This window comes from Prionailurus bengalensis, chromosome C1 (assembly GCF_016509475.1).
Source record: "Prionailurus bengalensis isolate Pbe53 chromosome C1, Fcat_Pben_1.1_paternal_pri, whole genome shotgun sequence".
Lineage (NCBI taxonomy): Eukaryota > Metazoa > Chordata > Mammalia > Carnivora > Felidae > Prionailurus > Prionailurus bengalensis.
The window spans coordinates 114,788,987-114,815,111 of record NC_057345.1 but is presented as its reverse complement, the minus strand read 5'-3'; the positions used below and the strand labels follow the sequence as shown (position 1 = coordinate 114,815,111).

Below are 26,125 nucleotides of genomic sequence, written 5' to 3'. Positions count from 1 at the left end.
GAACACAAATTGAAGATATAATTTAGTTTTGTAGATGCACAAGGATGTTCGGCTTGAAAAAATCAGCATAAAAAGGCCTGTTGGTAGGTGAAGATGGTTTTTATGTTTGTTCTCATCACAGAGGCTTTAACGAGAGAGGGATACACATCGTCATGGACACTATGTAAATAGCGAACATGTTTCCATCATGTGTTGTACCAGCCACCATGCTAAGCACTTTGCGTGCCTTGTCTCACTTTACCGTGTATCAATCCTGAGAGATAAGTGTGTTTATTATCCCTGGCTCCTGTGGTCAAACTAGGCCCCTGTTCCTCTCATCACAATTATGCTATACATGTATTCAAGTGAATTAATGTGCAATTAATGACTGCCTCCCCCATGAGTCTATATCCTCTGCAGGGACAGGGTCTGTGTCTGTCTTTGGATAACTCTATTTTCGATGCTCTGTACAATGCTGGCCACATGATTAAGCACTCAAAAATAATCTTTTTTGGGGGTAAATGAATCTGCTTTTACAGACGCTTAAGTAGCAAGTAAGTGGCTGAATCAGGATCCGGTTCCAGGCCCGCCTGAGCATCGTAAGTGCTACATTAAACAAATCTGTGCTTCCTTCTTGACCAAGAATGATCATATGTATCCGTTCAAGACAAGTAAAATGTCCCTGAGAAGTGGGAAAAGTTGTCGGAGCCCTGCAGCCCGGGATAGGAGCGCATTACCCTCCCAAGTCTCCATGCCCTTCTTCAGCAGGCTGGGTGACGGTGTGTTTCTTCTCTTTTTCCTGCTCCCTTCCTTTTGGCTGCAGATTCCTACAGAACCCATCATTCACCTTGTATCTCTGTAGCATCCAGGATGTGGACAGCATGTGTGTGTGTCGAGTGAATGAACGAGTGAGTGAATAAGTGAACTTCCTGAGGTGAGTTTGAGCCCTAGACTCTTCACATTGTACGTGACCTTGGCAGTCCTCCAACCCAGTCGGCCCCCTGCAGGAGTCCCCCCTCCTGTGCCATCCCTGGAGAGCCTTGTTAGCTTGCGGGGTGGTGGTGCCTCCTCAGGCAGTCTCTCCCATTCTGGAACAGCGTGACTCCCAAGAATTCCTTCCAACTAGTTCTACATCTCTAACGGAAACCCGTACATGGAAAGGTGCACCTTTCTTCAATAACAGTCTGATGGTAACTGTCCCTTCCCCTTTTCACCATCTTCCTTATCACACTCTGTGTGCTTATCTCAGTAGATCTCACCTCAGTGGCTTCGTGTTCCTCCTGTACTCATTCCCAAACATCCTCCCGCTCCTCCAAATGTCCTCTTGTGATCACGCTTGGTGGATGCATGCTCTGGGGCCCGCAGCCCCCACCCCAAACACGCATGCTTCAGGTTTGGCCTCATAAGTAGAGCTTAACTGGAACGTCATCCCTCCGCTGGGGACAGGCACCAGCTCTTTGGCTACTATGATCCCTTGCTCATTTTCTCACAATCCATTACTTTCAAGGAAGAATTCTGTTTTGTTTTGTTTTAATCTCTGGGTTTGTACTCTGAGATCAAAACAAGTAGAATGGGGGTTAATTTTGAGTTCAGTCCATAGCCCTCAGATCTTAGCCAAGGTTTCCTGAGAAAACCAAGCCTGAGGCTAAAGCTGTTTTGACAAATTCAATTCCTGGGAAGCCGGAGTGAGGGGAAGGGGGTGAGGGAATGCCATTACATCATGATAAAGGAGTGGCACTACAAGCTGGCCACGTCTCTCAAGGCTTCCTAGTAGCCTCACAGAGCCACTGCACATCGTCGCCGTGCGCCCGACGACCCAGTGCGTGTCCTCACCTTGTGCCCAGGGACCCAGTGCGCCTCCCAGCAGCGTGCCTGAGGACGACGGGGAGAAATTTATCCATCAGCTTGGTGTCATAGACCAGTTCCTCTCTGCACATTAACTCCTCACACGTTCAGTTGACCATGTGTGAACACAGACTGGGCCTCTGGGGCCAGAGTGCAGAGACGTGTGGCTTGGGCTCCAGCCAAGGTGCCATCAGGCTGGGGCTGGGAGAGCAGCTGTTGCCCAAGTGATCCTGCCCTACAGCAGCCACTGCAGCCACCGGAGCTCAGGGGCCTTGCAGAGCACTGGGGGCACCTTCCGCGCTGCAGGTGTGGGGCTCCACAGGGACCTCTCATTCAACTCAGCATGCCGCAGGGGTTCTGTCCTTCCCCCTTCCCATGTTTAGTAAAAGCCTTGGCTGTTTTAAAATAAATATTTATTTTTTGAGAGAAAGAGCTTGCATGCACACACATAAGTGGGGGAGGGGCAGAGAAAGGGGGACAGAGGATCTGAAGCCTGATGTGGGGCTCGAATTCCTGAACCATGAGATCATGACCTGAGCCCACATCAAATGCTCAACCACTTAACCTGCTGAGCCACCCAGGTGCCCCCAAGCCTTGGCTTTTAAGAAGCTTAGGGAGCCGGCCTCACTCAGCCCAAGCATCCCATTTATGGGGAGGGCATTTTTTTGAACCTTCATTCTAGGTTTAGGTACCAGAATTATGTGCTCTCAAGGTGTGTGTGTGTACATACATATATACACTCCTTTTCTTCCCCTTCATCATCACGCATTCATTTGTGTGAGTACTAGAGTGTGTATCCTGGACCTGATTTCAGACCCTCGCACGAGGATTATTTGGCTTTCACCATTATCCCCACAGCCTCACCGAATGCCAGGCACACAGAAGGGCTCAGGGTTCATTCATTCACAAGCCAGTGGCTGAACTATGCCCATGAGACCTGAGAGATGAAAGGAACCCATTTCCCCACACCTGTCTTTTTTTCCAGAAATTTGATTCAGTAGAGCCAAACTCAGTGTAGGCAAATTAAAGGAGAGAGAGCTGAAAACAAAACATGACAAACAGACAAAACATCGTTTCTGGGGGGTAATGTTTGGGTGCAGAAAGGAAGTACAAATGAAAAGTTTGAAAATCTAATAAAATGCATGGCTTAAAAAATATATATGTCTCTACAATTTGGGAGGAAAGATGGTCTGCTGGAAATATTCTTTCACTGTTCTCCTTCCCAATTCCACTCAAAATAAAATTCTACAAGTTTCTTTTTTTAATGTTCATTTTTTTTTTTTTTACTAGTAATAAGAATATAACACTTAGTGTCTTTTTTACACGAAGTTTTTGACACTTTTCACAGTCCCTGGTATGGTTAATTACCCCATAGGTTATGTCTCTTGCCTTCTAAAATATGTTTTTGCTTCTATGTTTTTCACACCAGGACTAGATTTTGACAGACAAAAGGCACACATCTACTTAACAAATGAATTAATTATTCACATAATATGGATTATGGCATTAGTTGCTTTGAGACCAAAAAAACAAAACAAAACACAAAAACCAAAACCAAGGCATTTCTGCCTTTTGCAGAGAATACAGATGCAAAGAATTGTCAGACCCTTATTTCTTGTTTAAAAAAATCTAAACTGGGGCTCCTGGGTGGCTCAGTCGGTTGAGCATTCAGCTTCGGCTCAGGTCATGATCTCAGTTCATGAGTTTGAGTCCCCACGTCAGGCTCTGTACTCGCAGCTCAGAGCCTGGAGCCTGCTTCAGATTCTGTGTCTCCCTCTTTCTCTGCCCCACCCCCACTCATGCTCTGTCTCTCTCTCTCTCTTAAAAATAAATAAAACACTAAAAAAAATTTTTTAAATCTAAACAATAACAGTAAAGACAACAAAGCATCTGTTGGTCACCGCTATGAATGTGAGCCCCGAAGTCTCATCCAGCTAAAGAATCTGAGGTATAGGTGCCCCTAAAACATGACTAAACATAACAAAAGGGAAGTAAGTTTGTTTTGGTCTTCCAGGTGACAAACCATGTGTTAGTTCCTGTCCTTGGCTTCAGATAATCTGACTGCTGACCAAGTCAACTGCTAGATGCTTTGCTTATTTATTGTGTGTGTGTTCACATGTGTGATTTTAATTCCTTTTCTGCATCTTCTGGTTCACCTCTCACCTGTCTGACTTTCACAGTTTGGCAGCTGGCCCCGATGAGTGACTTCTGACTTCCTAAATTTATTTTCTTTTTTTTTTTAAGTTTATATATTTATTTTGAGAGAGCGTGTGCATGAGCAGGGGAAGAGCAGAGAGAGAGGGAGAGAGAGAATCCCAAGTAGGCTCTGTTCTGGCAGCACAGAGCCTGATGAGGGGCTCGATCTCAGGACTGCAAGATTACAACCTGAGCCAATGTCAAGAATCGGATGCGACTGAGCCACACGGGCACCCCTGACTTCCTCAGCTTTGTCACATCTGTTCCCACTATGTAGGAAAGTTTCCTTTCTAGCAGAAGATTCTCTCCTGAAAAGCCCACCAGTCCTTGCTTTCCTCCTTGGCTGCCCTCACTGATCCCCATCAGTTTAGGAGAGAGGAGACCATGGAGGACAAAGACCACCAGAGGTGATCATACTGAAGGGAAACATAGCGGAATATAGTTGGAGGCACCTAACTGAGTAAACTGTAACACCTGGGAAAAACCTCTTTGTCTAGCAGCTGAGGCAAAAATAATGACATGTTGGGATGCCTGGATGTCTCAGTCGGTTGAGCATCTGACTCCTGGTTTTGGCTCAGGTCATGATCTCACAGTTTCATGAGTTTGAGCCCCTCCATCGGGCTCTGTGCTGATGTCATGGAACCTGCTTGGGATTCTCTGTGTCTCTCTCTCTCTGCCCCTCCCCCACTTGCGCTGTCTCTGTCTCTCAAAATAAATAAATAAACTTAAAAAAATGGTAACATGTTGGGATGCATCCTTTTCACCTATATTAGTAGAAAATACACATTCAGCTGTGCAGTATTTTATTTTTTTTCTGCGATTAACTCAAGAAGGAATTTTTTAATCACACCTGAGTAAAAAGCCATTAAATGTCATCATGGGCAGTGTATTAAATAGTACTTTTACACAACACGCATAAAAGATGTGACAAAAATGCAGTTCAGCAATATTTTTGCACAAGATCAGAAAAGCATAGCCACTCTCCATAAAGACAGAGAACTAGAACTGAGACCATGTCGTAAGGGTATTTCTGTAAGGAAGATATAACGAGAATTTGTGCTGGACATAAGTTCTGAGAGCTGTGGGCTTACATGTTATCCTGCATTGTCTGGTGGAAATGTTAAATTCTGAATCCAAACCAGCATGGGTTTAGACCTTGATTCTGTGAATTATCAGAGGTATGTCTTGGAGAAGTCATTTGAATTCTCTGGGTCCGAGTCTTCAAGAGATGGGTAGAAATAAATCTATCTCACAGAGAAATTTTAGGGAATTAGCCAAAATAACAGATTTCTAGTGTGTGTGTGGAAAAAACATTAACATGACAGATGCATAATATTTAAGAATAATGTATGAGGAGTGAGATGTTTTGGAGACTTCAGATGATTTAAATGTTAAACTATTAATATGCTTAGGTATGTTAACAAGAATAGAAACTATAGAACTTTCAAACTGAAAGTAGATACAACTTGATCATAAAAATGGATGGATTTGATAAAGTCATCTTGCTGAATTCAACTTATTGACCTGCTCACATCACTTCGTACCTGCTGTCACTCAGACAATAAAAAGAGAAGAAAGGGGCCCCCCTTCACTCATGGCCCTCGGGAAATTGCCACTTGCACTGGGCAAATGGTTCTGTGGCAGGTTGCCTCAGTGCTTTCCTTTGTAATCTCCGAGTCTTTTGTTTTAGCTCTGGTGTAGCAATCCCAAACAGGACCAGTGACAGTATCATTAATCCAGAGCACTTGCTGTTGTCACAAAAAAAAAAAAAAAAAAAAAAAAAAAAAAAAAGGCAAGGTGAGACCAGGCATCAGGAATGACAGCTGAAAAAGGCAAGGAGCAAGTAATCAAACGTTGCTCAGAGTGAGAAAGGTGACAGAGGACATGAATCTGGATGGAAGGCACAGAGCAAAGTGACTTCTCCCATGTCTGCTTTGTGCCCAGCAAACTTAAATGGAGGCATAAAGATATTTATCATGGGAACCTTTTAAAGGACCAATTAGCATTTACTATATACCAAGACTGCTTACTGTGAAGAAATGTTAGCAGGAATGAAGAACTATAAAAGCTGACAAGGAAAAGGTCAAATAATCTAAACAGGATAAAATGGTATATACTCAACAATTACCCCTGATGATGGAAAGAAATGGCTTTGATTGCCTTTAAAAGGAAAACAGTTAAAAGGATGCTAATCCTTTAAGCCAGTTGTCTTTACAAGTCTCTAGGAACCGGTTAGTTAAATGAAATCTCTAAATAGCTCAGTAAGTCAGTTCACAAAACCAAAATCTCTTTAATGGAGACTCTCATGCATTTTGACAGCCACATTGGAAATTAAGACTGAGATTATATCTAACAAAGTAAAGCCATACTGAAATTTATTCATTCGATCCTGCTGTCTCTTTCAGAATCCCTACTTCCTGCTCTGAATAATTTTCTCAGATATGTTTCCTAAGTGTAATATTTGAATAACTCTTTTTGGTTCATATTTTGTTGTTTCTTACCAAAAGAAAATATGGAAGGGAGGGAGGAAGGGAAGAAGGAAGGAAGGAGGGAAGGAAGGAAGGAAAGAAAAAAAGGAAAAAAAAAACACCCCAAGATGCTTTGGTCAGTTTGTTTTGGCAATTTGGGTATCAGGTTAACTGAGAAATTATGAAAAAGACACTTTTCAGAACTCCTCCTGAAATATATTCTGGCACACACAGACAACTGAGACTAATCTACATTGACCTCATAGCATTCCTAAAAGTGGTTTGGTTTTTTAGTTAGCTCTCTAACCGATTTCCAAATACTAGCTTATTTTGGTTTTTTTGCTATTTTTTCCTCCTGATCATTTCGTCTAAACACAGGAATGAGAGAACGTAGTTTAGTGGGCAGAGGTTTTTGTTTTGTTTTGTTTTGTTTTTTTTCTTTTGTCAGATCTGAGTTCATGCCTGTTTACTGTTGCACATCGTGAAGTGTGGAGACATTGTAGTGTGGCAGTCCGAGCTCCCAGTCTGCAGAGGACACCCTGCCACTTAGTCCCCACGTGGCATTAGCCAGACCTCCATTTTTCATGATTGCTCTGACCTCCAAATATTTCTGAGATGCTGGAAAATACTTACGTGTTCTTCAGAGCCATCCTGGTTGTTACTCTTCATTTCAGTCAGGACTCAAGGCCTTTTTGCTGTATCAGGATTTACTTCCCCGGGTCTCCCAAGTGAAGACGCATTTCGCCCTAAGAATTCTCTAAATGCCAGGAAAACTCAGCTGTAGGGTTTGGACATAAGAAGAAGGCTTGGAGGGGCGCCTGGGTGGCTCAGTCAGTTGAGCGTCCTACTTCGGCTCAGGTCATGATTTCACGGTCCGTGAGTTCGAGTCCCACGTCGGGCTGTGTGCTGACAGCTCAGAGCCTGGAGCGTGCTTCGGATTCTGTGTCTCCCTCTCTCTCTGCCCCTAACCCACTCGCATTCTGTCTCTGTCTCTCTCAAAAATAAATAAACATTAAAAAAAATTTTTTTAATAAAAAAAAGAAGCCTTGGAGATAAGTAAAAGAAACCTAAAACACAGTAGAACTTCAAACCGATGATCACCTATTCAAGATCCTTGACCAACTTTCCCAGCACATCTTGGCAGACTGTCCTTCTGGGCACCTTTCTCCTTCACTCCTGGGGTATCCTTCTGTTGCAGGGACTCAGGTGGCTGCCCTGCCCCTCCAGGGTGCCTTTGACTAGACTAACCTGTGCTCCAAAACCAGGGGCACCACTCTGCCCGCTCAGTCTAAGGGGCAGGACACAGTTTCTCCTGCTCTGAGTGCAAGGTCAAGTGTGCATAAAAGCTACACATGTCCTTGTCCCAGGTTTCACTTCATCCAAACCGGCTTGTGGCTTTACTTTGGCAAGACCGAGGGGACCACTGAGGTATTGTGCTTGATTTCTACAACACAATCTTGCAATCCCTTTCTACGCATGACTGAAGAAATGGGGTTCGCTTTAAACTAGCAGTCCATCGTGGATTCCAACCACCAAAGTTTTAGAATGCTCAAAGTAAGTTAGAGAACCCTCTGTAGGAGATATCTCTCATATTTTAGACATTTCTAGTACTTACTTGTTACAACCATGTGTGCTTTCTCTAGCCGTTAATAAAGGAGGATAAAGGGAGGGAAACAGGAGAGACGGAAATGATATATCACAGAACCAGCACCGGGAACACAGTCCCTGGCAGAACGTGGTTTGGACCCCAGGGGTACTTTGAGCTCGTCCTGACCCTATCCTGACAAATGACATATTACCGACGAGAAGGAGAATACGGGTAGCGTACACGTAATGAGCATTGGTCTCATGCAGGACTGCTGTGTATTTTACATGTACCATTGTCTTTTATCCTTCCAACAGCCCTGTGATGCACACACTGTCACCATCCCCATTTTACAGGGGAGGAGGCAAAGGCACAGAGAGGTAAAGTAACTAATGTATGGGGGCTCCCTTGTGATGGAGACAAGACTGCACTCCATTGGGTTGAATGTCCCCCTTCCTTTGGACTGCCCCCCTGCCCCCCGAGAATCATGCATTCTGCCTACACTCCACGAGAATGTAGTCAAACTCAGATTTAGGCTTAAAATCCCATGAAAATGTCAACACCCCTTGTCATAGCGGTGATTTACTTACGGTTTTTTAATGTGAATATTAGAATACTTTGGACATTACCTATCGTACATGCTAGAGTGAAAGAGTCAGCCCCAAATTAAGTTCACTCAAGGAATGTAGACTCTAACAGAAGAAACAAACATGCCCGTTGATAAAGCAAAGGGCTGAACAAAGATGGAAAGAGGGAGGGGCTGGGTGTGTGCTGCGTAAAGTCAAGCTTTAAGCACGTACACACGATACCTGGCAAGCGTGGAGGTTATCAGAGGGAATTCTGTTTGAAATCCTGCACTGAAAAATGTTCATTCCTTCATAGTAAAAGTCAGGTATGCACATGCATCACTATGATACAAAATAGAAAGTGTTAAGTGCCCTGACAGTTAGTAATAGTATACTGTTATAGTTCCCAGGAGAGGGAGACTGTGTGGCTCCTGAAAAGTGACTGGGTGGGGGACAGTGGAGGCTTGGACTGATGGGCAACCTAGCACTCGCATCCCAGCTCCACCATCCGGGACTCCGCAGACCTCTAAGTCTCAGTCTCCAAAATGCCTGGAAATAACGTGGGATGGGGTAAGGCCTGATGCGAGAATGGGTGCTTGGATCATAATCCACATCCAATAAGTGTGAGCTCCCCTCCCCCTTTTGCATGGGGAGTTAGGGTTTGTTTAGTAAAGGAATTAACTTTTGACATGGGCTCAACAGTAAATATGATCTAACTAAATATGTAGAACTAACAATAATAAGAGTTAATAATTATACAGGTAGAACTTTATGCCAGAACTTCATATGTCACGCAAGAACTATTCTAAGCAATATCCAAGCCATATATATGAATGTATGTATTACTTATGATAATTCTGGCATGAAATAGGAGACACATGCGTGCGTGTTAACAAATTTACACACAGACATTCCTGCGTGTGTGTGCACACACAGACACACACGCGCACACACTCAACCCAACAATCCCAAGGGAATGTTCTCTTATCCTCATTTTAAACTTGGGCAAATATTAGTACAGAAAAGTTGAGTACTCATCCAAGTTCTCAAACTCAGTAAGGATTTAAACTTAGGCACATGATCCGGAGTCTGTCGTCCTAACTCTACACTGAAATGCTATGCAAATGCATAGCACAAAGGTACTGAAACAAACTTCCATGTAATATCTGTGGCCAGTGACAGTGAATAGCCTAGTTTACAGAGCATGAAGGAATTGTGAGATAGAAGTATCAGGAAACAGAGTAAGATCAGCTCACCATGCAGAGGAACTCAAAACGCCTGTTTGACTTGGTTCAGACACCATCACCAATGAAATCAGACCGAGTGTAGAATTGTCAAGCTAGGTAGTCTGAAAATCGCTATTTAAATTTGAGGATGAAGCAGAGTATGAACAGCACCTGAGTGTTGCTTGACACAGCGAGGTACAAAGGCATTATCCAAGTTTAATTCTCTGCATTCAATCTGGAGTATGCAGACTTCCCTGGTATTTATACATGGCAGCAGCTGGAAGGATGGTTCATGTTAGCAGTAGAAGCCACTGGTGCACATTATTGGAGAGCGGACCATCCATTTATAGTTCTAGAGAATCTTTTTTTGGAAAAAGAAAGCTTTGATTATATATATATATATATATATATATATATATATATATATATAATTCCTTCTGTATGTCTTATTACTCCCATTTAATAGATAAAGAAACCAAGGTTCTGAAAGTCAGAATAAGTGGCCTTTGGCTATATATGAAATAATGGTAGGAAGTGATTTTCGAGGGTGCCTCCACCCAAAGTCCAGCAGCTTCAAACTGTGTCATGCAGCCAAGGAACCAATAACTCTTCTTACAGAGGGCTCAGGGATAATACATGAAATGTGGAATGAAAATGGCATGTATTACCCCCCCCACCCCCCACCATGTATCAGGTGCTAGAGACACGAAATGATCAGGGTGTAGGTCCTCAAGGTGATTGCAGTCTATAGGAGACCACTCTAATGCCCATGTTCCAGCCCTGCTGCTGATGTGTGGCCAAGATGGAGACTGTAGGAATAAATAAGGGGGGGGGGGTGTGTCACCAATTTAAACAAAGAGTTTGGGAAGAGCACAACAGAGAAGATCCTGAAAGAAGGAGTTTGCAGGTGTTTTTGAGCGAACCTCAAGCAGTGCGATATGGTAGAAGGGCCCTGTAGGGAAAGAAGAAGCAGGAGATGGTTTGGAAAACAGAGGGCTTTTGTAGGGCATACTAGAAATTTCTCCTTGATTTTGAAGCTAATATACCCTCTTGTAAGATTGATGAAATGGAGTAAGACCAGAGAGAGAAAGATTATCTGGTGGCTGTTACAGTCATCGAGGGAAGAGATGATGAAGGTAGTGCAGAGAAAGAAAGAAATAAAACTTCCGCCAGATGTTTCCTGAGTTCTCCTTTACTCACGGCCACAGCTCAGAGGTTGCAGCAAATATCCAGGCATTTTATTTCAAGTTACCAGCCATACTGTCAGCAGAAATCAAATATTTTTGCATGCAAGTTTTTCTTCCTTTCTTCCTCCTTCATTGTACTTCAAGGGTCCCTTTTAAAACTGTCAACCACAGCGAGATGTCACCTCACACCTGTTAGAATGTCCATGATTGAAAGGACAAGAGGTAACTAGTGGTGGTGAGGGTGGGGAGAAAAGGGAATCCTGGTGCGCTGTTGGTGGGATTATAAATTGGTGCAGCCATGATGGAAAACAGTATGGAGGATCATCAAATGATTAGAAATAGAATCATCATATGGTCCATCAGTCCCACTCTTGGAATATATCCAAAGGAAATGAAAACGCTGATATAAACAAAGATATCTGCACCCTCATGACAATGAGCTAACGCCCAGCATTATGTACAATTAGCCAAAACATGGAAACAACCTGAGGGTCCATTGGGAAATGAATGGAAAAAGAAGGTGTGGGGGAAGGGGACTGAAGGAAAGTGGTCAGAAGCTACAAATGTCCAGTTATCAGGTAAATGACTACTACGGATGTCATCTACAACATAATGATGCCCGTAGCTAACATAGCTACGTGATGTTATAGGAAAGTTGTTGAGAGTGAACCCTAAGAGTTTACATCATAAGGAGAATTCATTTCCTTTTCTTTTTATTGCATTTATATGCAATATGATGAATATTAACGAAACCGATTTTGGGAATCATTTCACAATCTATGTAAATCAAAACACCATTCTGTACACCTTAAACTTATACATTGATGCATGTCAATTATTTCCCAATAAAACTGAAAAAAAAAAGGAAATTCTGATGTTTCCTAGAGTCATTGCTTGAACTACTAAAAATTTGACAGAAAATAGCTAAAAGTCAGCTAAGAGCAGAAATGGAACAAAGGAGGAAAGGATAAGAGAAGTAGATCATGATAAACTTGGCCTATTATATGGTTTTGCCAAAGGCTGACAATGAGCTAACACCTTCTCTTCAGAGTGCTGGTTTGAGATCCAAATCTCAGGAAAACGAATGAAGGGAAAAAAAAAAAAAAGACATGTGTTGACTGCTTCCATGCTCCTATTTCCAGAGAAATCTGCTGTCTCCTCAAAGGTTTCTATTCAGCAAGGTTAAATTATCTTTAGGAGAAAATCAGCTACATGACAGGTGAATTGGGGCTTATCAGCTGGTATAGACATTGCTATTTGGAAGTGAGCCCGTAAAGCACTGTGGAGGAAATAATGGTAAGAACATCCTAGAACCCTTTAGTCCTCACTTGGTCCTCGTAGGACCTAGCCTGTTCTCTGCCCAGTTAAATGTAAAGGGCAGTGGGAACCACATCCACGGTCTTCATATAGTTTGTGAGGCGAACAATTGAACCATCACAGGCACAGAATAGAATGAAGGAAGAAATGTGGACAATGTATGTTGCCCACTCTCTCCTTGTGATACTTCTCCCTCAGGTAGTTTTTGATAGGCTGGATAGCTTAGGCTTTCTTAACTATACAGATTGAAACTTCCCTCTCTATTTGCTTCTCTGAAATGCTCTAGTCAAGGAATTAAGAGCATGAAAGTCAGCCGTAATGGTAGAAGGAACTCCTATACATAATATTGCTTCAATTCTCCCTTCAACTAATTGTCCTTCCTTGAGAAAATGTCTTAAAACTTCTATCTTTGGTTTGTCCACCAAAAGGTATGAACATGAAATTCTTTCAGGGTGATGCTTTGTGCATATTTCTATAGTGCAATATTCTTTTAAGATGTTCCATGGAAAAAAGAGCAGGGTTCCATAATGGAACAATTTAGGGGGAAAACGTGTATCGTTCCTTTATTCAGCAAATCTTTCTGGGCCTCACATATGATTCCAGAAGTCCCTGCTCTCTTGAGCAAAGCAAGATGAGTTTAGGAAGGAAAATAAAGCAAGATAAGAGGGTGGGTTGTACTGGGAAGGGAAAAGGAGTTGGCAAGAGCCCCTACAAAAGACTGCAGTGCACATAAACGGGCAGAAAAGCTCAACAGTCTTTCCATCTTGGTATTCATTATTCTCTTTGCCCCATGACTTTACCCTGGATGTATCGGGTAGTCTCTTTCTAGCTCTGGACCAGGTCCTTACTGTAGGGGATCTTCGGTCTGGATCCTGTAATAGAAGACCAGGTCCTCCTGGCAACCCCCATGCTCAGTTCTCCATTTCATGAACCAGGAAGTTCAGAAAGCTTTGTCTTTCTTTTCCAGAAATCAGAAGAGGGCAAAGGAATTGTTTCTTTTTGCTTCAGTGGAGTCTGAAAAGTCTGATTTTGCTAAGTGGGTGTTTCAATCTTCTCCAGTTGTGCACCATATGGTCAAGCTGCCATACATGATGGTGTTATAGCTCTTAGCACAAGAGATGGAAACGTAAATATATGACAGTGTTGTCAACAATCACTTTATTACCCATTATACTTAACGCAGCAGAAGTCACACAACAATCGGAACCTCTGAACAAACACAGCAATGACAATGGAGGAATTTGGTGTCTCATATAAATACATATTTTTAAACAAATATTTATCTGTACATGCATAGTGTCCTCAAGAATAATTAGGGTTCTGGATCATCCACTCTGGTAGACAAAATACCACATTTCTATTATTTATTAAATTTTTTTTTCTTCGTTTTTTTAATTTATTTTTGGGACAGAGAGAGACAGAGCATGCACGGGGGAGGGGCAGAGAGAGAGGGAGACACAGAATCGGAAACAGGCTCCAGGCTCTGAGCCATCAGTCCAGAGCCTGACGCGGGGCTCGAACTCACGGACCGTGAGATCGTGACCTGGCTGAAGTCGGAGGCTTAACCGACTGCGCCACCCAGGCGCCCCAACATTTCTATTATTTAGCTGTGGGTTAATATATCTTATTTCCACATTATTAGTTGATCTTACTTTATTTTCTAGTAAAATGTGACCTAGATCAATAATTGTCACAACGATGCTGATAGCCTAATTGTATGCATAAGGTTCCTATTGGTCTAGGGAGAGTTTTGAGCAACTTAACTTGGAAACTTCCTTTAAATCAATGATGATTTGTTAAAGCTGTAAATGGGCAGAAGCCAGTGGCCATTTGAGAGCCCTTCCTTCAACTTCTACTTTAACATAACTTTAGCAATGCCCTCTCCTAGTGCTTGTAACTGTTGACATTCAATGAATTAATTCTCTTTGTACTTGAGATATTGATGGAATTGTTTTAATTCAAGTAGATTACAGAGGAACACACTGGTTTATCAGACTAGGGGGAAGATGAGGAAATGGATATAGAATCAATCACTTTTGAAGGAGAAAGTGGAGGTAGATATCCAGATGCCACGGTCATGGTCCACTGTATCTATGAGAAACCAGTTTTTCTGCCTAGGGATGGGTACTGGTTTCTGAGGGCACTGGTGCCTCCAGTGGGAGAGGCATTTAATTGAAGGCCTTTAATCCTTGTAAGTTACTCACTAACTTCTGCTGGCAAGTCTCACTATTTCCCTCACTATCTCTGGCTTACTCTGGAATAAGCCAGAATGCATGTGATGGGTTAAGTTTGTTTGGAGACTTTATACCTGATGAGATTTGCATGCAAATAACTTTAATATGGGTAATTTAATGCTAAAGTGATCAAAGAGCGCCTGGGTGGCTCAGTCAGTTAAACGTCCGACTTCAGCTCAGGTCATGATCTCATAGTTCATAGGTTCAAGCCCTGCATCAGGCTCTGTGTTGACAGCTCAGAGCCTGGAGCCTGCTTCAGATTCTGTGCCTCCCTCTCTCTCTGCCCCTCCCCAGCTTGCACTCTGTCTGTCTGTCTCTCTCAAAAATAAATAAATTAATAAAAAAATAATAAAGTGGCCAGTATTATGACTTCACATAGGATTCCATTTTCTCAACTGGCCACACAATAACCACAGTAACCATCCTTTCAAGCAGATGACTGACAGTTAAGGTCAGGACAGGGAGACTAGGAGCAAAATGACAATTGGCCATTGACTGCATGAGAGCACATGTCTGACAAAGATTGTGTCAGGGCTGGGGTGGGAATGAGGAAGCACTCATACCTCAACCTGGAGGGCACTTCTACTTCCAGAAACAGAGGAGGAAGCAAATATCTCTTCAGTGATACAGTCACCAACTGGAAAAAAATAAGAACATGTCATTCCTAAGAGAAGGGAACAGAACATGAGTGCATGATGGTTACTAGCAGGGCTTGACCTGAGAACCCTACTCCACTTGTGATCAAGGTCAAGTGGGAGTGACAGTTTTTCTCTACTATTGCCCTCAATCCTTGAAGTGTTCTCCTACTCTGGAGACTGTACTGGCAAAGGAGGACAGTGCCATGGATTGGTTTTCTTCTTTGCCAACAATCAGGATCAAGCGACAGAGGTGGAGTTGTTCTTATGCAGTTATCAAATTCAGGGTGGCTTTCTAGCCCAATTAAATAATTGCTCTTATGAAATTGCAAGTAGATATACCACATCTGCTCTTATAAGGATATAATGGTGTAATGGACACTTTTCCTACAAACAGGAGTAGAATAAAAAAAGAATTCAGTAGTCTAATTCTCCTTTTTATACCCCTAAAATTTGTCACTTAAGGAATATGGTCAATGATACTGTAATAGTGAGGTATGGTGACAGGTGGTAGCTACACTTGGGGTGAACGTGCCATAACTTATGAACTTGTCGGATCACTATGTTGTACACCTGAAACTAATGCGATGCTAGGTATCAATTATACTCAAATAAAAACCAATATATAAAAACAGCAAATAAATGGTAAGAAACAGAATTCCTGTCTCCCACCAATAGTGTCTAGTTCTTAACACTTACCTCTCATTTTCTTTTGGATAAGTGCCTGTCTGAAATCCATTTCAGCACATACACCTACAGAGCAGTTTGGAACTTCAAAGCCTGAATGGGTGTATCAATTTTAGTTTTAACTCCGCAGTTTGCATGTTAATTACCCTCTGCCTTATTAAATGTATCTTATTAACTAAGAAAAAAATGTATTTCTAATTAGCTCTGGGCTGCTAGTCCTTCCTTAGCTTTAGTTTGTACTGTTTTTCTGGGAGAACCCTTTGAATGTCATTCAGAAAAAGTAAGTATGATTGACAAATGCCTTGCATGGGGCTTGAGGGTATTAGTAAGTCACTGCTTCAGAATATGCTCTCACACAAAGATATTTTTACACAGGAACTAGCTATTGGAATTTCTCTCTTTCTGTCTCTCTGTGAGAGTATTGTGTGGTTTGTGAGAATCTATTATGTGCAATGTCATTTGCATGTAGTATTTAATGTAAGTTTCGCCACTGCCTTGGAGATTTTATTTGCGCGGTTCTCCTGGTGAGAAAACCAAGAGTCAGAAAAGTTGTGTTCCTTTGCTTATTCATTCACTCAGTGATTCAGCAACTTACTAATACCAGTGTGAGCGAAGTTGAGATGCTGTTTGAAATTCACTGATTTTGAAATAACTACAGTGCACAGATTTGGTTTGGGTTGCCGAATGCCATTTCAACATACCTTGAAGAAATACCACGTTCCGTGCACTAGACATTCTGGTTTAAAATAAGATACAGCCCATATCCCCAAAGGAACTACAGTCCTTGCGCTTTGCAAGGGACGACAGAGCTAATCAGCAAGGTGGTTAGGATTAGCACTCACAGCTCATATCCTTTCTCTCCCACTCTACTGCTTCTTTTAAAACAGACCCTTAGGCAGCATGGAGTTTGGCAGAGCACCAGACTTGAAATAGGTCTCCCTGAGAATTCCTGATATTCCCTGTCAAGGTTACGGAGGCAGAATTTGGTTGCTGCACCTGTTATTTATTGCCCACACTGCAGTTAGGCAAATTAATGACATCTTCCCTGCGGCACCTGGATGCTTGCAGTCTCGCTGCCAGTCAGAGCCAACAGTGGGTTTGGCACAATGTGATGTATTTGTTACAGCCAAGTGAGTTGCTTGGGTAGCAGCGAGCCCAGACCCGTTCACTCTCCATGGGTAAGTGCCAGTGACCATCCCGTCTTAGCCTCATAGTTTGTGCCTACTCCATTAGCTGCCTAGTAAAGAATAAAAAGAGTATCAGCACTTTCATCATGAGCAAAGGGTCTTCCTTTCATAAGCCAAAACGTTGTGTAGTGACAAGGAATGAATGTGTAAGGGGAAGGAGCTGAATGCTGACTCTGAAACTCTCGTTTTCTTGTGTGTTCTCCTACATGCTCCTCCTGTGAGCCCCCTTCTAGGTAGTTGTTTCTCTTATGAGCACACGTGAACTCACCTTCTGTGGTCATTACACTTCTTGAACTATGGGGGATGATATGGGAGAAGAAAGATGAGCTTATGCACTATGTTCTTATGTAGGGACCAAATCAATGAACAGCCTCAAGAACCATATGCATGAGGGGTTCCTGGGTGGCTCTGACTCTTGAGTCAGTAGGGTCAGCATCTGACTCTTGATTTTGGCTCAGGTCATGATCTCATGGTTCATGAGATGGAGCCCGACCGTGGGGTCTGTGCTGACAGTGTGAAACCTGCTTGAGATTCTCTCTCCCTCTTTCTCTGTCCCTCCTCCCCTCTCTCTTTCTCTCTAAAAATAAATAAATAAACATTTTTTAAAAAGAACAATATGCATGATATTTTATAATAAAATAATGCCACTTATCCCACGACAACAGTAAAAGGCCTGTGCCCAGATTCAGTATACTGTTGGTTGATGTGGGGTGAGAACCAGACAAACTTGTGAGAAACAGTATAGATACCGTTGCCCCAAATTAACCCGATTCCCAAAGTCTGCCAGTGAGGTGGGGAATCCCTTGTCGACGGGCAGCACAATTGTAAGATGTGGCACAACTTTGGAAAGTTGAAATGTACGTGTGCAGAGGAGCAGGGGGAGGCTCCTTTAGTGAGGAAGCTGGCTAAATCTTCTTGAGTAAACAGAGTGAACTAAAATTATACGGAGGGCCTAGCAAGTGCCTGGCGTGGACTAGACCCTCAAACCTGGTAGCTCTCATTGTGCCACAGCCATGATTTGGTTTCAGAAACCCAATGTATATGGGCAATAATGAGAATGCAATCAGAGGGTCACCGGACTTTAATCAGAGTCTCTATAATCCAGTCTCAATTTGATAATTTCTTGATTTATAATTTATGATTCAGTTTAGGCTCTCCAAAATCAAGTTGTCTCATCTTTAAAATGAAGATCATGCAGATTTTCTACCTTGTGTGGACGTTATGTTCAGATGAATTGATGGATATTGTTTGTGGTCATTTTCTGTCTCCCATCATCGAGAAAATTGCTGATGTGATTTCCATCCTCAGAGCTTAGTTCTGCCCCTTCTATAACTTCGTATACATAGAATCGTGTAGTATGCACTCCTGATGGCTAGCTACTTTTGCCCAACACACGTATTGGAGCAGGTGTTGTTGGTTATTTTTTATTGCTGAGTATAACATTGAGTTCAGATTTACTAGTTTTTTATCTTCTTAGGATGGAAATATAGATTTTTAACTTTACTTCTTCCTTCTCATGTAAAAAAAAAGGCATTTGTAACCATCCATTTTCTTCTAAGGGCTGCTTTGGCTATGTTCCAGAAATGTTGATACAGTGTTCTTATCATCATTCAATTAGAACTATTTTCTAAATTCCATTTTGATTTCTTCTTTGACCTATGAGTCATTTAGAAGTGTGTTGAATAACTTCCAAACATTTGAGGGTTTCCTAAATAAGTTATTATTATGACAACTTAATTGTGGTCAGAAAACAAGCCATATGATTTTTTTTACCATATATGATAGGGTCCCTCTTAGTGAATGTCCTATGTGTGCACTTGAAAACAATGTATTTAACCTGTCATTGTTCCATGTTCTGTGAACATTAATTAGGCCAGTTTCACTGTTTGAATATTCTACATCCTTACTGGCTTCTTCCTCACACACACTTATTCCATCAGCCCTACAATTTCTAACTTTTCACTGGAGTTTTAATCATTTTTCTTTTAATGTAATCACCAGTTTGGTAAAGTTTAAGTTTACCTTTTTGTTTTGTTTTGTTTTTTCCTGTCTGTGATTTATTCCTTTGTTTCTCATTTCCTATCTTATTTTGTGTTAAACTGGGATCAGGTTTGTTGTTGTTGTTGTTGTTCTTCTTCTTCTTCTTATTATTATTATGTTATTCCATCCTTTCTCTTTTATTGGCTTTGTGGCTATACCTTTTTGATTTATTTTTGTGCATCTTTAACTTATAATTTATATAAAATTGCTAATATATCAGTTTATATACAGTGTGCAGCCTTGAACTAGTGTAATTCTATTTATCCTGTATCCCGTTCTATGCAGCTTTGTTGACATATGTTTTCTTCTATATATGTTATAAATCTCACAATGTGTTTTTAGTTTTCCTCTAAAGTGTGAATTGACTTTACAATTTTTAGGAAAAGAAAGAAATCTAGTCTTTTATTCTTACTCACACATTTAACCCTTTGAGTATCCTTAATTCCTTCCTGCACATTGAAAATTCTGTCTTTGGGGCACCTGGTTGGTTCAGTTGGTTAAGCGTCTAACTCTTCATTTCACATCTGGTCATGATATCACAATTCATGAGTTTGAGCCCTGAATTGGGCTCCAGACTGACCGTGCAGCATGGAGCCTGCTTGAGACTCTCTCTTTCCTTCTCTCTGCCTCTCCCCTACTCAAGCACTTGCATGTGTGTGTTCTCTCTCTTTCTCTCAAAAATAAACAAATTAATTAAAAAAAGAGAAAATTCTATCTTGTATCAATTTCTTTAGATAGAATTACTTATGTAGCAATTCTTAGCAGTGGAAGTCTATTGGTAATAAATTATCTCAGCTTTTGTTTAAATGAAACTATGTTTATTTTTTCTTCAGAACTGGGAGCTATTTTTGCTGGGTATAGAATGTTAAGTTGAGGGGCACCTGGGTGGCTTAAGTGTTCAACTTTTGATTTTGGCTCAGGTCTTGGTCTTACAGTTCGTGAGTTTGAGCCCAGCATTGGGTTATGCACTAATGGTGTGGAGCCTACTTTGGATTCTCTCTCTCCCTCTGTCTCTGCTCTCTTTACTTTCTCAAAATAAATAAACTTAAAACAAAAGAATGCTAGGTTAATGGTATCCTACTTTCAGCATTAGTTGGTCTCTAACATTTCTCATGAAAAGTCAGCTGTCACCCTTAATGCTGTCCAGGTATCTTTAGCAGTTGAGCTGACTTGGGGTGAGTGATAGCTTTAATGAATCTAATAGGGCCTTGGAATTCAAGCACTGGAAGAGGAAGGAGACATTTGTTTGCTTTTCTTTCTAGCCTACAACTTCCTGCATTGCTATATGATGATTACTTTTGATCTTGTCAGAAGTTGAACTAGTGAACTTGGTGAAAATTTGGGTGAAGCTTCCTTTAGACTCAGTCTGGCTCCAGCTTTAAGTATTCCCAAGTTAATGTTAGCCTCTTAGCTCCAAGAGGGTCCTGGGACCATGCACTGCATACTTTGAGATCTCAAACTTTGAGACCTTGGGTCTCCTCTGGCATGAGCCTATGAGGCTATGAAACTACAAATTATATAGCTCTGGGACCGTGAGATGTTCAGATCATGACATGAGACTCAGAAAGATTAAGTCACTTGCCTAATGTTATACAATCTTTCCAAGATGTGCCCTTTTTTGATGAGAATCCAAGATTCCGTCATCAGACCACTTAGTACATGAGTTAAGGGATCCTATAAAAGATTTCAGGTTCACAAAATAAATCTTATATCTAGAATTATACAACCAGGATTTAAATGTTAGCTTAAGATATATTTGGTCTATATATTACATAGAACTCTGGAGGGGGCACCCCATTGTCCTCAGTGTAAGAAAGATTTTATTGAAAGTTTGGGTTAGATAGAGATACTATAGACCCAGGGCCTTTATGTGCCTGGGAGGTGGGTTGTATGGACAAAAGAAGAAGTATGGACAAAAACATATTAAAAATGGAAACCAAAAACTCTAAACTCTATAGGGAAAATTCCTTTCTTTTTTTTAATCTTTATTTTTGAGACAGAGGGAGACAGAGCATGAGTGGGGGAAGGGCAGAGAGAGAGGGAGACACAGAATCTCTAGGGAGATTCTCTAGGGAGAAGCAGGCTCCAGGCTCTGAGTTGTCAGCACAGAGCCCTACATGGGGCTCTAACCCACGAACTGTGGGTCGGATGCTTAACTGACTGAGCCACCCAGGTGCCCTGGGAAAGATCCTTTCTAAGTGAACAAGGGACTGAAGAAGGTTTATACCTGTACCAGTTGTAAAGTTGGGAGCAGGATGTGTGGAAGAGCCAGCCTGCCAAGTAGAGTCATTCTTATTTGCATGAAGAAAAAATGGTACAACCTTGCCTAAATCTGTGGCCTGGATGTTGGATTTGAATCTTGAGGAATTCCTCTCCACTAAGTCATTCCGTTACATGAGAATTTTGTTGCAGGTGTAGCTGCAAATTAGGAAGTGAATGTATTCATTCTTCAGTAAGCCACTTTGTGCTGCGTAATAGTGACGCTATCAATTGCTTCATGTCAGAGTTAGTAGCCCCTGGGTGTATTATGTGCTGCAGAATGTCTGAGTGTTCACAGCTGTGGTGAGGATACAGACAAGGTTCAGACTGGATCTTTGAAAATGGGTTCACTTCCATTGTTTACATAAGATACTTTACTTGGTGTTCATTTTGGCCACTTGACAAACTAGTGGATCTCCCTTTTATTGACATTGATGGGACATTAGCAAGTATGCTTTATCTACAAATACTTGAATCAGAAGAGAAGGCAAATGACGATTTTTAATGAAGCAAGCAAATCCGTGTGCTAGATGACATACTGTCTTAAGGATTAGGGAACCTTGGGGTGATGAGAAAGTTGTCCGGATGGCTAGTGGTGAGGGTTGCACAATGGTGTGAAAGTATTTAATGCCACTAAAATATACACTTTAAAAATTTTAAAGTTTCAGTGGTACGTTTATGTTACGTATATTCTACCCCAATGGGGAAAAGAGATGGGGTGTGAGACTTTGGATTCCATCTCCAGAAAAATTTTTACTCCAGAAATCCCTCTTCCAAATGAAGACTAGAGGACATAATTCTGGTGCGCCCAATAGTTCCCAAACTATGTGCTCCTTTGCTTCAACTTCCTGAGAAAATGAGTTACCTAAGAGTCGTAAGAGTCAGAACCCCCCTTCTACCTCCAGTAACAATTGACATGGCGATAGCTGAAGAGTGTGGGGCTGTAGAAAAACCACAAGCTTTGGAATAGGACGACCATGGAATTGAATCTCAGACCAATTCCTAACCAATTGGATGATGTAAAGATTTCTTTTTTCTTCACCCTTTTTCTCTTTACGCTTCAGGTATTTTTTTTTTAATCTGTGAAATGGTAATAATCATAATAGAAAGTTCTTAGCATAGTGACTGGCCTCAACTGATGGTAACAGTTACTTCAATGAAAGCCTTTTCCTTTTAAGAGGAGATGGCCACTTATCTCCTCTACCACAGGGAGGGACTATGAGCATTAGAAATATTGGAACGTCATGGTATTATTTACTTTGTGAAGCTTTCAGGTGTCATGTCTAACCTTGGGAGAGAGAGTTCCTCAAAGAATAATGGATAGCATTTCTGAAAAAAAAGGCACATAATGAAGAATTTTCACAGGAGTCGGTTTCTATTTGACATATCTGTGAAATTGAGGATTTTCTTGGAAAGACTCAGTGGAGTAACATATGTGAATTTGCAGTGAGGTGCTTTGAGCTCGGCATGGGAAGGAGACGCAATGGTGTCACAAATCTCACGGGGCCTCCTTTTCTCTCCGCAGACCTTTGCAGGAAACATGAATGCTGACAGCGTGATGCACCATAAGTTACTGCACTCAGTGAGAGCCCGCTTCATTCGCTTCGTGCCCCTGGAATGGAATCCAAGTGGAAAGATTGGCATGAGGGTGGAGGTCTATGGATGCTCCTATAGTAAGTGTAGACACGCACCCTCAACGTTGATGTGTTGTGAGCGCCGCCCCCCCCCCCCAGAAGGATTGCCAGCTTATCTACATTGTGATGGCAATCTCAGGTTGTTTCAAAACTCTTTGAAGCCTTTAATAACTTCTGCACATTTGAAAATGTAAAATTCAACCCAGAGCTAGAAAAACTCTTCTTCTGTCTAGGGATGAAGCAGCTTGGTAGTGATAACGTGATAAGAGCTTAACAACAGCCCAGAGTTCAAAGTGAAGAGCTCTTGAAATGTGAGAATCATTTGTCCTTGAAGTAGAAGAGGAATTTGGGCTCCATTCTTTCCCAGAAGTGAGGTATGACAGGTATGATAAATTCGCCCCTCCTTCAGCACCGTGAAGAGAAAAGGTTCCCCCTCTTCACTTGTTCTAGAAGGGGAGGAAAAAGAGCATTCCAACCTGATGTAACCCAGGGAGTGCTTCTCGCCTGGAGTTATGCTAGCCAAATATTCATCTGTGAGTTGTTCTTGAACGTAAAAGTGGCTGGCAAATAAGGAATATGGTAACCACGGGTAGAACTGGCAATCGCTCTGGAATACAGTCAGAATTACGCAGGAAATGTAATCATTCCTATAATTCTCCTCTGCAAGTTTTATATTTAAAACTAAAAGTAGGCCATCATAAATTAGTTTTCTACCTTAGCAGTGACATCTCCTGCTTATATACTAAAACCCAGTGACCCCTAATGTATGAACGCATGTGATTGCTACCACTAACATGGTTCAACAGATCCTGGTTTTGGTTATAAGAGTGCCTATTGGTTATGTGCTTGTACCGTTTTTTTGTAATATGGCCAACTGAATGCCTGTATCAGAATCATCTGGAGCGGTCCTTAAAATGCATTTGCCTAGCCAAGTCCTGTACATACTGGATTATGATTCTGGGCATAGGGACCCGGAAAGCTGAGTATTAACAAGCTCCCTAGGGAAGCGATGGACATAAGAGCATCTAGTAAAAATAAATTTCTTCACAGAGGGGATTGACTTGTGAAATGGCCGTCTTTATCTTGAACAAGCATTTCCAGAAAGAGTATGTTATACAACAGATACATCAACAGCACACCATTAGGCTAGGGAGACACTGCATTCCACTTCAGCTCTTGCATAACACAGCACAGAATGTCCATAAGGGCACATGCTTCCAATCCCAGGTTCTCTGGCATGCCCGGATTCCCTTGTTGCCTCTTCTCTTGATAACAGATGTCGCTACTCGGAGGTTTAATTTTAAAACTTTTTTTAAGTAATTTTTTGTTACATTTATTTATTTATTTATTGAGAGAGAGAGAGAGAGAGAGAGAGAGAGAGAGAGAGAGAATGAGGGGTGGGGGCAGAGAGAGAGGAAGAGAGAGAGAATCCCAACCAGGCTCTGTACCATCAGTGCAGAGCCTGATGTGGGGCTTGAACCCATGAACCATGAGATCATGGCCCGAGCTGAAACCAAGAGTTGGACGCTTAACCAACTGAGCCACCCAGATGCCCCCCCCTTTTTTTTTAAAGAAAACTTTTTTTAAAGTAATTTTTTGTTAAGTTTATTTATATATTTTGAGAGAGAGAGAGAGTCGGAGGTTTATTTTTAAGTAAAAGGTGACACTTTCATGCTGAAGTAAAGAGGTTACCTATGTTATGACTTCAGCCATCTATTTTGGGGTAACAGTCCCATTACTGTTTAACATGTCCTCATTGTTTCCTGCCAGCCAGTCAGCTTTCCTTTGCTGTTCATGTACATCGTTCTGCATGCATACACAGAAAGATTCCTCGCATCAAGTAGAAGAGCAGACTGGAGGGTTGAAAGAGACCTTGGAGGGACACATTCATCTTTTTCCAGTGCCAGACCCCTTTGAGACTCTGATGGCAGCAAGGGACATCCCCTTAAGAAGAGCACCCACAGTGACATTTTTTCATAAGCAGATTTTTCTATAATATTAGGAGGCCCACAGATCTCTAAAGCCCAATTCTTGACCAGGCTCACAGTCCCTGATTTGGAGGAAGCCCAGTCCTACGGGGTCTGCCCTCCAGGTAGGCTCCATGTCTACTCAGTGCATTCCCTCAAGGGATAACTTATCTTTGGGTACCTATTTGAGTGATGGGATGTTAGCCACCTGGGGAGCTGCTGAACACTCGGTCCTTTCCAATCATTGGTCCTGGTGCTTTGTTGCTTTCCCTTGGGGAAAAAAAAGAATTCACCTCTCATTTCTTTTTTCTTTTTTAACATTTATTTATTTTAAGGGAGAGAAAGAGATGCGGGGGTGGGGGAGAGAGTCCCAGCAGTCTCTGCTCTGTCAGTGCAGAGCCTGAAGTGGGGCTCGATCTCACACACAGCGAGGTCATGGCCTGTGCTGAAATCAGGAGTCGCCTCCTTAACAACTGCCCCACCCAGACGATCCCTCATCTCTCATTTCTATCTAAAAACAAGTCTCTGTGTGTCCTCTGGATCAGAGGATGGTCCTCCCTTTCAACACCATCTCATCCTCCCTTTGACTGGGTCATTCCTGTACATAGAAGACTTTGCTCTATAAGCTATCAAAAGGAATACAACAAAAGCTGACTAGCCCTACTTAGCAGCTACTCCTTCTCTCCCTTGCTTTTCACAGAACAGCTTCTCTCCAAGGTCTGTGTGTGGTTAGCACCTCCACCTGCTCACACCCCAGCACACTGCACCTGATTCTCTGCGGTCTGGACACACGTGGTGTTCCGTTCCAGGTGTCTGCTTGGCTAGCCAGGGTCCCAGGATCCAACCAAACACTAACCTAGGAGTCGCTGGGAGGTGGTGACCATCTGCAGTCACTGGGCTTTGGGGAAAGGAGAGTATTCTTTTTTTTTTTTCAACGTTTATTTATTTTTGGGACAGAGAGAGACAGAGCATGAACGGGGGAGGGGCAGAGAGAGAGAGGGAGACACAGAATCGGAAACAGGCTCCAGGCTCCGAGCCATCAGCCCAGAGCCTGACGCGGGCCTGGAACTCACGGACCACGAGATCGTGACCTGGCTGAAGTCGGAGGCTTAA

General features: G+C 42.1%; 1 protein-coding gene across 2 annotated transcripts in view; it reads left to right on the top strand.

The window, feature by feature from the left end:
• CNTNAP5 (contactin associated protein family member 5) overlaps positions 1 to 26,125 on the top strand; it is an 804,456-nt gene that overhangs the window by 324,178 nt on the left and 454,153 nt on the right. For both annotated transcript variants that reach the window (XM_043576518.1, XM_043576517.1), the window contains exon 4: positions 22,937 to 23,084. In XM_043576518.1, the coding sequence (XP_043432453.1) occupies positions 22,937 to 23,084 (148 nt within the window). The remainder of the gene's footprint in view (positions 1 to 22,936; positions 23,085 to 26,125) is intronic.